At 55.9% G+C, this 13,998-nt stretch overlaps 5 protein-coding genes across 5 annotated transcripts; 4 read left to right on the top strand and 1 right to left on the bottom strand.

The window, feature by feature from the left end:
* Positions 1-1,427: 1,427 nt before the first annotated feature.
* Positions 1,428-3,558, top strand: VDAG_03346 (uncharacterized protein; the record flags this gene model as incomplete). Its single annotated transcript, XM_009657211.1, has 7 exons — positions 1,428-1,827; positions 1,879-1,986; positions 2,049-2,978; positions 3,026-3,104; positions 3,172-3,236; positions 3,353-3,417; positions 3,487-3,558. 7 exons carry the CDS (start codon positions 1,428-1,430, stop codon positions 3,556-3,558), a joined length of 1,719 nt encoding a protein of 572 aa, XP_009655506.1.
* Positions 3,559-3,745: 187 nt separating this feature from the next.
* Positions 3,746-4,969, bottom strand: VDAG_03347 (uncharacterized protein; the record flags this gene model as incomplete). Its single annotated transcript, XM_009657212.1, has 3 exons — positions 3,746-3,901; positions 3,965-4,800; positions 4,864-4,969. The coding sequence occupies 3 exons, from the start codon at positions 4,967-4,969 to the stop codon at positions 3,746-3,748; spliced, it is 1,098 nt and encodes a 365-aa protein (XP_009655507.1).
* Positions 4,970-5,689: 720 nt separating this feature from the next.
* Positions 5,690-7,822, top strand: VDAG_03348 (copper amine oxidase; the record flags this gene model as incomplete). The annotated part of the gene is made up of 3 exons (XM_009657213.1): positions 5,690-5,737; positions 5,813-6,229; positions 6,287-7,822. The coding sequence occupies 3 exons, from the start codon at positions 5,690-5,692 to the stop codon at positions 7,820-7,822; spliced, it is 2,001 nt and encodes a 666-aa protein (XP_009655508.1).
* Positions 7,823-9,141: 1,319 nt separating this feature from the next.
* On the top strand, positions 9,142-11,010 carry VDAG_03349 (uncharacterized protein; the record flags this gene model as incomplete). The annotated part of the gene is made up of 1 exon (XM_009657214.1): positions 9,142-11,010. The coding sequence occupies one exon, from the start codon at positions 9,142-9,144 to the stop codon at positions 11,008-11,010; it is 1,869 nt and encodes a 622-aa protein (XP_009655509.1).
* Positions 11,011-12,380: 1,370 nt separating this feature from the next.
* Positions 12,381-13,901, top strand: VDAG_03350 (uncharacterized protein; the record flags this gene model as incomplete). Its single annotated transcript, XM_009657215.1, has 3 exons — positions 12,381-13,114; positions 13,169-13,428; positions 13,495-13,901. 3 exons carry the CDS (start codon positions 12,381-12,383, stop codon positions 13,899-13,901), a joined length of 1,401 nt encoding a protein of 466 aa, XP_009655510.1.
* Between the last annotated feature and the right edge of the window lie 97 nt (positions 13,902-13,998).

Below are 13,998 nucleotides of genomic sequence, written 5' to 3' on the forward strand. Positions count from 1 at the left end.
TTCACAGTCAGGACCCTCGCCGCTATGCCTGTCCGATGGCATATCTGATTACAAGTCTTGAAAGCACTCGTAGTGGATAGCTCACGACGTAAGTTATGATATTTGCGTGCACGAACGACGCCAGCAACAGCCTCCTGTAGAAATCACGCCGCGCCAGCTCGCTGAAGATGGAGAATGGGCCAGAGATGTGGTGACGGACATTATGCCCTCTCCTCCTTCCCAAGGCCGACTTCTTGTGGCCAAGCGGACCCATATTCATCCCTGGAAGGTTATTAGGAGTTCGAGATTTTATTGGACTCGTGGGTGAAAGGGCTTGGTATTAAATGAATGACGCCGCAATACCGCCTTCGACCACCAGTGAAACGGCAGCAAGCCCTGACACCGACTTGATTTTTGAACAGCAAGTCACTTCAATGGTGGGTTCTTGAATATACTGGCCAATTTTGATTTGGGTTTCTTGATCAAGAGCAACACCTGAAAGAAAATGACCAAGCAGGTCTGGATGTCTCCATCATGGCCCCTGAGCGCCAAGCTATGCCAACCCGCTAACAGCTGTTTGCCCATTTTTCATCGTCTCTCTAACGTCGCACGCAAAGCACGACATATCAAGGGATCTTGCATCATGAGAGCTACGCGCGTCCCTCAGCAAAGTACATGTGTGTGGCCTGCGGCCACGCCACTAGGCGCCTCCACGACTCACCTATCCTAGCATACCCGGCTACATGCATCCTTGAACTATTTTATGGTCAAGCCGGTGTATTATATCATCTGGTGCTGACTGAGGAAAGGATACTAGGGGATACTCACTCGTCGACATCATGCATGTATTGGCGTGCCTTGCATTGGATGATGCGCAACGTTGAATGGTTACATTTCTCACGAGGCATCATTGTGATCACCACGTAATAATGCCAACTTATGGATTTCAATGTTCCTCGGAAGTTCTCTGGGCACCCTCGTTCATCTGCCATGTACTCACATGGCCTTATTAACATAATACTTGTCTACATTTCATGCCCATGGCCAAGAGGTGATTATGGCACTCAATAAGCAAGATATCCCTCGGGTGCTGTTGACCTCAAGGCGGCCCACTATCGCCATTTGCCGATGCCACACCGTTAGGCCTGTGACGATCACTAGAACTATTCACAGCTTGGCGGCTGCACCATGTCCTACTCCCGACTGCCAAACACGAAATTCTAGGACCATTGGAACCGCCGTGAACACCAAGAGTCTCGGCATGCAAACCAATGGGTCCGTCACTCGGTTTGAACCGGCGGCGAAAGACTTTTCGTGGTCCAGGAGGGCCGATCACGGCGACCAAGGATAACATATGAGGCCTATAAACCTCCTGCATCGAACTTTAGTTTTCATCAGGTCTTTGTTGAAACAAGAACAACGACTTACTACTTTCCACGAACCATAAAATGACCGATATTGAGAAGAAGCGTCCTCCTCTCTCGGACTCCTCTGATCGAAGCGATAGAGAATCTGAAGCTGCGGAGAACAAGACGAAAGAGCAACCAGAGGAAGATATTGACGAGGCCCGTGAGCGTATTATCCGAGAACATCGTACTGAGTTGGAGCAGCGGGGCGAGGGCTTGGTCCAACAAGAGATCCCCATTCTTCCTCTCACCCAGTTTTTCGGACAGAAGAAAGATTTCGATATCGATGCAATCGCGACTCAACCTTCTGTGTACGACAGCCCTGCTGCTGCTGCCTACTTCAGGCCCCACGAAAGCTATGAAAACCGGCATCGGTTCGATCCCACTTGCAGGTGGACATGGAAGGAGGAACTGCCACTCATCAACAAGATGGACCTCAAGAGTATGTACCCAGCCTTCTTTGAAGATCGATGCTAAACGGTCTACTTCACAGTCACCATATGGGCTTGTGTTGCCTTCTTCGGTCTAGACCTCGGTCGTGGCAACCTTTCGCAAGCCAACACCGATGACTTCCTACCAGATCTCGGAATGGACACCAATGGTACGCTTGGCTACACAGATCGCCCATCCCAAATTCAAAGAATCATATACTGATGATTACAGACTACAACCTTGGAAACACTGTGTATCAAATTTCCTTCTTATGCGCCGAATTGCCTTCTCAGATGATCAGCAAAAAGTTAGGTCCGGACCGCTGGATCCCCTTCATCATGTGCTCATGGAGCCTCGTCTCGGGAGCTCAATTCTTCCTCAGCGGTAGGACCAGTTTTCTTATCACCCGCGCTATCCTCGGTGTCCTGCAAGGCGGCTTCATCCCTGACATCGTACTTTACCTTACCTACTTCTTCAAGGGCAACGAGCTTCCGTTCAGGTTGGCGATGTTTTGGTGCGTGCGACGAATCACGGATATCATCGCACCTATCATTGCTTTTGGTGTTCTTCGCATGCGAGGCGTTCTCGGATATGAAGGATGGAGATGGCTTTTCTTGATCGAGGGGATCATCATGCTGTCCATCGGCATATGGTCTATTTTCAAGATGGCCCCTTCGCCTACACAAACCAAACGGCCTTGGAGACCACAGGGCTGGTTCAACGAACGAGAGGAGAAGATCCTCGTCAACAGGATTCTGCGTGACGACCCCTCCAAGTGCGACATGCACAACCGGCAGGCCATCAACCTCAAGATGCTTTGGCACTCTCTTTGCGACTACGAGCTTTGGCCCATCTACATCTTTGGCCTTCTCTGGGAGATTCCCGCCGGTCCTCCAGACCAGTACCTTACCCTGACCCTTCGGAACCTTGGCTTCGGTACCTTCGATGCCAACCTGCTCAGCATTCCGTGCCAATTCATTGGTGCCGTTATGATGTGCATCATGACCTATTTGTCAACGAGATGGAACGAGCGTGCTCTTTTTGGTGTCTTTACACAGTTTTGGTATCTCCCGAACTTGATCGCGCTCGCCGTTCTGCCTTCTACAGCTGGCCCATGGGCGCAATTCGCGATTGTCACAGTCTTGCTATCCTACCCGTCCCGTGAGTGTTTGTCATTGCGGACCAAGACATCGCTGACATCTGCACAGCGCATGCCATGCACGTGGCCTGGGGAAGCCGAAACTCCAATTCCGTGCGCACTCGGGCTGTATCTGCAGCCCTTTACAAGTATGCCAGCCTTCCGTCATGGAGCATCCCGTTTCTTGAGGAGCGCAGTGCACTGACATAGCCTTAGCATGATGGTCCAGCTTGCTCGAGTGATTTACTCAAACATCTACCGCGAAGATGATCGGCCTGAATGTAGGTCGTCGCCACGATTGCTGGCTTGGGTAGTGCAGCTAATGAATCCATAGATCGTCGGGGCAATCGCGTTCTTGTAGCCATTGCTTGCCTGAACATCTGCGTCTATGTTGTAGCAAAGGGCTTCTATATCTACAAGAACAGATCCCGCGAGAAGAAGTGGCAAGCGATGACTGAAGACGTGCGTCCAACCCCGGAGTGTCCTGTTGGGAGTTCGTGGGGAAACCACAAGCTAACGATGATGGAATAGGAACGGATTCACTACCTCGATACAACCAAGGATAAAGGAAGTTCGAAACTAGACTTCCGGTTCGTGCATTAAGTCAACTACTCGCTGGCTCGACAAATTCTGCAGAATGCCACCAAGCCAAGCCCACGGAGAAACCCTGCAGACATCCGCTGTAAAGCAAGCTACGGAAATACATTTAGAAGAGACCGAAATACATAGTTGACTGCTCCATCTGTGAAACTCAAAGTCATCGATGAAGCGGTTTCAAGAATTCCTCTACTTATAGAGGATGGAGTGACCGGTGCTTCCTCAAAAGGACCGCCGTGCCAAGTATCTCTTTCAGCAAGCGTTGATAGTCCCAGCCTAGGCCGCCTGCTGCCAGAAGGGACAAGCACGCCTGATCCTCTCGACCCGGCCGGCCGGGGCCCGTCATGTTCTTTAGACGTTAGCGATGGGTATTTCCAATCCAGACTTCCAGCGCCATGTTTTGCGAACTCACAGGTTTCATGTTGACGTCGAATATCACAAATCTCGGATCCGAAGGGCCGTAGCGTCTGACATCAATCCGGATCGGGCCCGTAACACCAAGAACTCGGGCGACATTCTCGCACTCCCTCGAGATTGCCTCATAAGCCGGGTCGTCTGACCCAACAACAGCCCTCGAGTTTGTGGAAACGGCAACCGTGCCATTGTACGGAGCGATGCCATCCTGGTGGTTGAAGCGCGTGACGACCGGCAGGGCCAGATAGTCCGGCTTGTCAAGGCTCGGCGGCATGACCGTGACTGTCGCTTCCTCGCCAGACAGGTATTCTTCAACCATGACCAGGCTGAGACCTTCAGACCTTAGCGATTCTGCATGCGAGACAAGCTCCGAAGCGTCTTTGCAGACTTTGACGCCGTAGCTGCCGCGGCCGCGGGCGGGCTTGACGACGAGGGGATAGATGCAATCTTCAATGTCGCTTGGGCTGATGGGGCCCGACGGTAGCGACCACGCCCGCGGCATGGTGAAGCCCCCGAGTCGGCGCAGGAGGTCGTTGACGTAGTCCTTGTTGTCGTACTTCTCGACGAGCAAAGGGCCTTGACCGACGACACGTAGGTGATCCTGGTGCTTGCCTACCTTGGCAGATACTTGAAGTGGATGCGAGGCGAACAAAATTGTGTTAGCCCAAAGATGAGTGGCACCTCGCTCAATGGCTTGCAGGATCCCTTCTTCGGTGTCAGGGAAGCACCAGCCAGCGTGCTGTTCGGGGACTGGGTTAGAGGACGGAGTGATGACCTCAACCTCATCTGAGAGACACAGGGTATATGCAATGTCTGCTCCGGAATCCTGGTAGCCTGTGATTCTGTTAGTTTGCTTTCGGCCTCCAGTCATCTGAGGTGACTAGGCAGAGTGCCTACCACCAGGCTTCATAGGCTTCCGTGTCCCGTCAATGACGGGAGGCTCCGTGTTCTGATATAGAACAGCCACACGGGGCTTGGTTCGCTTTTTATTGTCGGTTTGCATGCTGCGCTTGGTGTATATGTGTCGGTTGAGCTCGAAGAATTATTTATAAGAGGGCCGGATTTGAAATGGCATGAGCGACGAACATCGACGAGAGACTGTGTCTTGGCGCTCCGACAACAACTGTTAATAAATATATCAAGCCTCTTGCGTTACCCCTGATTCCCCTTATCCTTTCGGCGAATCATGGTGAAGATGATTCTGTTGACTCACGATGGTCGTCACGTCGGTGTGAGTTTCGGTTTCCGAGCAGACCAACGTGCCGGTCCGACCGATTGTGGAGACCGATGTCGGAGGTACGTTCTCGCGCAGTCTATACGACGATGGCCAGCAGCACGGAAGCACAGCATGCTCGCCCTCGCTCGGCGAGGCTCATGGGGCTCCCCGTCCGATACGGAGACGGGCATCGCCAAAACCTCACCTTAGCGGACTGATGCCGAGCACGGTGCTCCATGTCCGGCTCCACCTGCTCTTCGGGGATGGGTCTGCTCCGAGGACGGCGCGGGGTTGGCCGCAGTTAGCCGGGACACATGACCCAATCGAGCCTCGCTAAACGGGGCTTCATCATCGAGATGCCGGAGGGGTCCAGGCTGGCCCTCAATTGTTCGTACTTGCTGAGGCAGTTCGACAGCGAGAATCAACGCGCTCATCGAAGCACGCAGCATCGTGCATCGGCTTTTTTGCTTTAAGCCCGACGGAATTGTTCATCCTACCTTATCTATCATGTCCACCCATCCCTTTGAGCCGCTGACTCCGAGTGAGATCATCGAGGTATGCGTTCCCGTCCCCAGACGATGACAGCCTGAGCGACACATGAATTCTTACTATTTTGCCCTCTGCCCTTAGGCGACCAGTATTTTGAAAAAGTCATGGCCGGCTAACAAGCTGTTCTTCCGGGCCATCTCGCTCGCCGAGCCCCCGAAGAAGGATATGGTCGTCTTCCTTGACAACGAACAATCCAGCCCCGGCTCTGGTACACGGCCACCCCGACAAGCTAGAGTGCAGGTCTTCATAGAAAAGCTCCTCCACGAGATAATTGTCAACCTCGATCAGCAGGCCGTGGCCTCGAACAAGGAACTTCATGGACGGCACTCGTACATCGACACAGACTTCATGAAGCAAGTCGGTGACGCATGTCTCGCAGACGAGCAGGTCCAGCGGGAGATTGAATCGCTGAAGCTGCCCGAGGGCGCCACGGTGGTGGTAGAGCCGTGGGCATACGCCACCGACGGCGTCAAGAACATGAAGGAACGATGGACTATGGTAGGGTCAATTCCATTGTTTCATTCGTGTAATGACATATGCTGAGGCAGACGACAGGGTTGGTTCTACATGCGCCTGTCAGACCATCCAGAGGCAAACTACTACGCCTACCCGCTCGACATTTGCGCCGAGGTGTCGCCCGACCTCCGGGTCACGAGCGTCTACCGCTTGCCGTCGGCAGCCGGGGACAGAACGCACACGCGTCAGGCGGCATTCGACGAGCGGAAAATCGTCAACGCCGAAAAGAGCGAGTACCACCCCGATCTCCTCACGAGCCACAGAACGACGACCAAGCCGTACCTCATTTCGCAGCCAGAAGGCCCATCGTTCAGCACCGCGGGCAACCTCATCACGTGGGAAAAGTGGACAATGCGCATCGGCTTCAACTACCGCGAGGGCATGACGCTGCACGACGTGCGCTACGACGGCCGCAGCCTCTTTTACCGCCTCTCGCTCGCCGAGATGTTTGTGCCGTACGCAGATCCCCGGGCGCCGTACCCGCGCAAGGCGGCCTTTGACCTCGGCAACGACGGCGCCGGCGTCAACGCCAACAATCTGGGCCTCGGCTGCGACTGTCTCGGGCACATCCGGTACTTTGACGGCTGGCTGACGACGGCGGCAGGCGAGCCGCTGCGGATGCCCAACGTTGTCTGCTGCCACGAGATTGACGACGGCATTCTGTGGAAGCACACCAACTTTCGCACGGGCAACGCCGTCGTGACGCGGTCGAGGGTGCTCGTGCTGCAGACTATCATCACCGTGAGCAACTACGAGTACCTGTTCCTGTTCTACTTTCAGCAGGACGCGTCGCTGTTCTACGAGGTGCGGGCGACGGGCATCATGTCGACGGCGCCGATCGACATTGGCGACACGGTGCCGTACGGGACCATCGTGGCGCCGGGCACGCTGGCGCCGTACCATCAGCACCTCTTCTGCCTGCGAATCGACCCGGCAATCGGCGGACACGCAAATTCGCTAGTCGTCGAGGAATCGCACGCCATGGCCTTCGAGGAGGAGGACGCGTCCGGCGAGGACTGCAACCCCTTTGGCGTCGGGTACACGACAAGGTCACAGGTCATCGAAAAGGAGACGGGTCTCGATCTCGACTTTCGCACGAACCGCGTCGTCAAGATCGTCAACGAGGCCAAAAAAAACGCCATCACGGGCACGCCCATCGGCTTCAAGCTGCTGCCGTGCTACAGCCAACTGCTCCTGGCACACCCCAAGTCGTACCACGCGCGACGGTCCGAGTACGCGGCACACGCGGTGTGGGTGACTCGGCATGACGACGAAGAGCTGTTCCCAGCGGGCAGGCACACGATGCAGTCGCTCGGCGGCGAAGGGATCGCATCGTGGATCGCGGCGAGGCGTCATGACGAGGCCAGGTCGTCGGTTCGAAACGAAGACATTGTGCTGTGGCACACGTTCGGGTCGACGCACAATCCACGGATTGAGGACTGGCCGGTCATGCCGTGCGAGAAGATGATTGTCGGGCTCAAGCCGGTCAACTTTTTCGACGGGAACCCGGCGTTGGACGTGGCCGTGTCGACGCAAGAGCGCAATTGCAGTGTGCTGATCAAGGGTGACAAATGACAGAATGACTGGGGAGGGGGGGGGGGGGGGACATGCTGTGTAGCCGTCGAGCATGGTGATCTCTCAGATTGATCTTCAAAACGCCACATGGAGAGTTGAGACGACAAGGGATGGCAGAGAAGGACGAGCGGCGGCGGGGAGTCGTTGTTGGTAGGTGACTTGGTCACACAAAGAGGAGAGAGAAGGAGATCGAGGGTGGTGATGGAGTTTCAGAGTCGGCCAGGCACAGGTCGATGTCACGTGGACAGAGCCAGGGCTATCCCTGGGGAATACGAGCTTGTGACTGGCGGAGACGCTCTTGGCATCAGATGGGTGGGGCTCAGCCTAAGCGACCCCGGCCCAAACCCTCATGACGCTCGCCTTGTCTGATCTTCGCCTCAACGTCCTCCTACTCAACACCACCTCACCCCATCAACGACGACCCAGCTGCGTGGCCCCTTGATTCGATAGCGCTCAATCCTTCTCACCTACCATCTCAAGTCGCCGCCGAACAAAGACAATGCCTGTTGCACAGCACTGATGCTCAGCCTGGGGGCCGCTGAATTGAGCATCCCACAATCTCCTTTCGGCACGCTGCCCGGTCTCGAATCCTCGCCTAACCCAGATCTTCACCCCCCCATGTCACCCTACCGAAGGTCCACAAGGGGCGTCCCTGACGTTCGCTACCTGTCAGATGCCACATTCGATACTTCCCGCGAGCCCCTTGTGACAAGACATTCCGTATAGCTGGGTGACCTGCTGTACCTTTGTTTGGTCACTTTCCAGCCGTCGCTGCCGAGAGCCGAGTCCAGTACATGGTACAAGCGCCCAGGCACACGACATGGCCACGGCTGCGTAGCATTCGAAGAGGAGCCCCAGAAAGGGGACAACCACGATGAACGGCAGGCGCAGCGCTGATACCAATATATCGAAGCGAAGCGACAACACGAGGGGCAAAGGGGGCAGAAAGGATATGGGTCTTGGGGAATCAAGCAATTGTGCCAAGTGATCCGATCTACTTCATCCCTGTCCTTCCACTATATAATCATGCTGATCTTCCGGTCCTCTTCGTCTGGTCTTCACTCTGCTCACACATCGCATCGTCATCCAATATTCTCTGAGATACTACTCTCTTTTCTCTTTCCCACCTTTTCTCTTACAACACGGGTTCTGTGAACTCTTCCATTCTTTGCTTAGTGCACCTATTCTCGCTCGAGTATTATACCTTCTTTGACTGCATTCGGACGGTCCTTCACTTCATCTCCCTACCAATCATTACCATCTCATTGAGACAACATACCGCTGACTTTTGCTTTGTCGCCGATTTACCATCAACAAAAATGAAGTTTGAACTCGTCACTCTCGGCCTCCTTGGCATGGCTTCTGCGAGCCCTGCCCAGTCCCAGGGGACTGCGCACAGCCGCCGAGGCAACATTTTCAAGCGCCAGGTCCCTCAGGAGCACTCTCATGAGATCTTCCTGACGATCACCCGCGAGTTCCTCAACCTCAACAACCCCAAGGGCATTTCTGATCCTGTCTTCGGCCTCCTCGGTGACGCTGCCGCTTCCAAAGGTGCCGGCAAGGTCACCAACCTGGCATGCCTCAAGCAGGAGACTGCTGACCAGGCCTTCACCAACGCCAAAAAGGTGGGAGATATCCGCGGCATGTCCGCTGCCCTCGTCTACCAGGCCCTCGAGCGCAACACCGGCTCCGTTGGCGGCGTCAGTGCCGCTTGTACCGACAAGCCCGTCAACCCTGAAATCGGCGCCTTCGCCCAGCACCAGGATGCCGCCGGACCTGGCGCCCTCGCAGGCAACAAGGCCATCGCCCTGGCTCTGGCCAAGCAGCTGGCCCTCATCGGCGGCGATCCGCTGCTGGCGCTCGAGAGTGGCACCTTTGTCGCCGGAGAGCTCAATGACAGGACCGCCGCCGGCAAGTCCTGCGACAGCGCCAATGACCCCGTCGGCTGCATCTTCACCCAGCGCCTCCTCCTCCTCGATGCTACCCCTGACGAGATCAAGGCCGCCGTCAAAGATGTCGTCCCGGCCTTCAAGGGCACCGGCCAGCTCAAGGCCACCCACATTGACTTTGCTGGCCTTCCTGTCGCCGCTGCGACCGGCGCCGTCCTTGCTGATGCCGGTTCGCCTGCTGGGAAGCCTGCCACCACGCCTCCCCCCTCCTCTGGTAATGCTGCTGGCAACGCCGCTGGTAACGCTGGCAACGCCGCTGGCAACGCCGCTGACAAGCCCCCCGCTGGTGCCCCGGACGCCGATGAGTGCGAGGCTGTGAAGCCCACTACGTCTGCCAGCCGCAGCTGCACCGTGTTCACCACGACCCTCCCCGCCGGTGCCGTCGGGACACCTGCCCCGGCCGGCGGCAACAACGCTCAAGCCGGCGGCAACAACGCTCAAGCCGGCGGCAACAACGCTCAAGCCGGCGGCAACAACGCTCAAGCCGGCGGCAACAACGCTCAAGCCGGCGGCAACAACATTCAAGCCTTCACTGGCACCCTCGGCGGCGCTGCCCCTCCCGTCATCAAGGGTACCGGTGACCGCCCCTTCTCCGTCAAAGGCAACACCTTTACCAGTGCCGGTGCCGCCCTTAGCCGCTCGTGTGACATTCAGCACAACGCCTGCGCCAACGCCGCCAACACGGGCAAGCTGACCGGCGGTGTCGGTCAGTGCGAAACCCAGAACGCCCAGTGCCACGCCGCCAACTCCCTCGGCAAGCGCTCCACCTCCCGCGAGCGCTTCCTCCGCGAGCGCCGCCAGGCCACACCAGCCACTGGCAACTTTGGCTCCTGCACGGACCCCAGCATCAAGTTCGCCGCTGGTCTCGACGGTCGCAAGGAGGCGGCCTTCATCCCCAACAACCTCAAGGACTTTGGTCACGGCTCCGCCCAAAAGGTCGGCATCATCGCCGGCTTCATCTGCCAGCGCCTCAGCGACTCGTGCAAGGCCCCCGCCGCCGTCCAGGCCTCGTGCGCCCAGGCCAGCGCCGCCGCCATCGCCGCCGCCCAGAACCAGGCTGCTGCCGATGCCTTCAACGGCATCCTCATCGGCAAGGCGGCCGCGCCTCCCCCCAAGGCTACGCCTACGCCTACACCTGCGGGCGGCGCTGCCGCTGCTATCACGCCTGCCCCGGCTGCTGACGAGGACGCGTGCCCGCCGCCTGCTCCTGTCGTCGTGACTATCACCAAGTGTACGTAGATGGACATATGCCTGGTCCTTGGGCTTAGGGGTGGATTGTTTTACTTGGACGTCTTTGGAGGGGTTGGAGTCAGAGGTAGTAATATCACATGGATTTATTGGGCGTATGTGCACTGTGGCGTGGTCATGTCTCTTGATGAGTTGATTTGGAATTTGACTCGTATCTCTCATCCTTCGCTCTCCAAGACGCAATGGCCCAGAAAGGGGGGACAGTGAGAGGGCCACAGCTCTGGCAACCACGATCAGGAGCTCTCCCCTAGCACCAAGAACTGGGCCGACAGGGGTACTCAGGGGTAACTTCATTCGTATAGCTCAGGCGAGGCGCTCGCGAAACTAGGTACGATAGTACCGAAGCCAAAATTCAGGAGAAGAGCAGAGACAGCCCATGCTCACACAAGCGGCAAAACCCAGACCCCTCCACTCTTAAGCTAACTAACATACCAAACCTGGAGGGGCTGATGCTACAGGAACTGAAAGAACCGAATCACCCTCAAACAGACTGGCCTCCCCCCCTCCTTAATCAAATGACTCGAGATGAATCTCATGAACTAGTGGGCAACTTAGATATGCCTACCTTAACGGTCAAAAGACAGGCGCATTGAAGGCGCAGGTGTATTTTTGCCCACATAGGATGAATAGTAGCGTTACACAGGTATATCATCATCATCTCGAAGACGCAACTTTACACTGAGCATGACTGGCGAAGAGAATGCTGGCTTTGGGGTCGCATGCTTTGCTACCATAATCAAGAAGGAATCAATGGCGTTTCTGGGACATTCAGGCTTCAGCTTGGGACTGAACGGCTTCTGTACGGCTGTCAGCGCTATGGCCAAGGCATGATTATGAATGTTACACAGGCTGAAGCGGGAGCGATTCACCAAATGTCTGCGACACGTTCCTTCCCTCATGCTTTGTGAAGTGGAAAGTCTGATAGAAATTATACTGTACTGGAATATTATGCTGGCTACGACAAAGTACTATTTGATAGTTGAGCCTTCTGGCAGCAAGATGGGCAGAGTGTGGCCACAATAACGTACAAGTGAATGGAGGACCAGTGCCTTCCACGACGGCTATTCATATCCATTGTCGTATTGACTACTACCAGCCACTCCCACGAACCTGTGGCATGCACCTTCCTTCCACCATTACAGAAACTTCAGCCAAGGTTTTGTGTAACCATCAACATATCAACGCCAATACGCAGACCTATCAGGTGGCACAACCTTCCTCCTCCACATACCAATTTTGCACTTATGACGTGTCGATATTTGCTCGTGTTCTTGACATAGCACTGCTCAACAAAGGAAAGCCTCTACACCTGCGCCTCCCAGCAAGACTGCCCTCTAACGTGCGCGCGCAGACAACACAGTATGTCTCGCTCTCAAAGCCCCAAGACTGAATCAGCCATACTGCCTGCGCACGACACCCCTAGAAAAGCATCCCCCAAGAGCTCGTGCAAGGGATCGCAGATATGCTCAGACGACGAGGGTCCCGAAGAATGTGAAGTCAAGTTCGAAACCAACACTCCCTCAAGCCCGTCCAACGCCCGTCCTAATGCCGTCATCATCGGTAGTGAGGAAAGAGCCGATGTCTGCATCATCGTCGGCGAAGGCGACGCCACACATTCTTTCGAGTTCAACGCCGGCGTGCTTGCTTCGACCTCGGCAGAGTGGGACAAGATCCTGCCTGATCCCGCCACTGCTGGCAAGCCCTGCCTTGTGCTCCCTGCCATTGATCCCGCCGCCATGGAGGTGCTTTTGCACGCCTGCCACTTCGAATACGGACTTGTCCCCATGACGGCCTCTCCGGATCTACTCTACCAGATCGCGAGCACTTTGAGCTCGTTTGAGATGGGCCCCGTGGTTGCCATGTTTGCGCCTGCCTGGCTGGACAGCATCCGTGACACGATCCATTCGCCACAGGATGAGTCTCGCGAGCGGCAACCAGCAGTCCCTTCGAGGAAGCGCAAGCGTTCGCGCCGCGAGTCGGAGGCAGGCGCGGATGCAGGTGGCTCTTCTCAAGAGAATGAAACCTTCGAAGGTGTTTCGGAGGCCATGTTACCGTCTGCTCGTCTGGCGGATACACATGCACAGGCTCCGAAGCTGTAAGTGACCATTCCGTGTAAAATCAATCACCCAGCTGACCGGATCCTGCACAGGGAGCACGAAAGCGTCAGTCGATACGCTGCAGAGCGTCCCGACCATGGCTCTGGGGAATCATTGACAGTCATGAGCATCGTCCCCGACAGCGATCGTGTCATCCTCATCTCCTGGGAGCTTGGCGATAAGCAGCTTTTTCTCTGCGCAGCCAGAACACTGATCAATGACTCTAGTCTCGGCGATTACGAAGAAGTCGTCGGTCCTTCTGATCTAGTTCTCACGAATCACAGATACAACGGACGGATGATGGGCATGATTGGTAAGTCCAGGGAAAGAGCTGCATATCTCTGCCCTCAGACGACATCCGCTAAACTATGCCACGCAGACAGCATCATACAGATGCGAGCCGATATTGTTGCAATGGCCTTCAGAGTCCTTTCGGAGATGCAGATCAAGCTTTGCCACAGCTTGAGCTGCACAGTCCAAGACTGCAACACGGAGAGACAAGAAAACTGCGCCAGAGTCATTCTCGGCGCGTTCGTTCAGTTCCTTCTTCAGAACCCCGACCTCAACTGTCTCGACAGACCAGCCGCATACAAGGGTACCGTGCGGGACCTTGTCCGCAGACTTCAGGACGGGGCCTCGGTGCGTGTTCGCGCCAGACACGCAAACTGCAATGCCTTTGCCCAGGCGGTGGCGCGGATCACGGACTATCACCTCGATGTGATGCGGAGTGTGAGACTCACCGCAGACCAGGTTGCGCACATGAGTTTGCGATCGGCGACGGCATAGACCACTTTACTTTGACGCCGCGTGCAAGGGTGTGCCGTGGCGTAAAGAGTGGTTGATTGGTGATCGGGTTCAGAGCCGGCGATCCCGGATTACGGAA

This window comes from Verticillium dahliae, genomic scaffold (assembly GCF_000150675.1).
Source record: "Verticillium dahliae VdLs.17 supercont1.5 genomic scaffold, whole genome shotgun sequence".
In the NCBI taxonomy this organism is placed as follows: Eukaryota; Fungi; Ascomycota; class Sordariomycetes; order Glomerellales; family Plectosphaerellaceae; genus Verticillium; species Verticillium dahliae.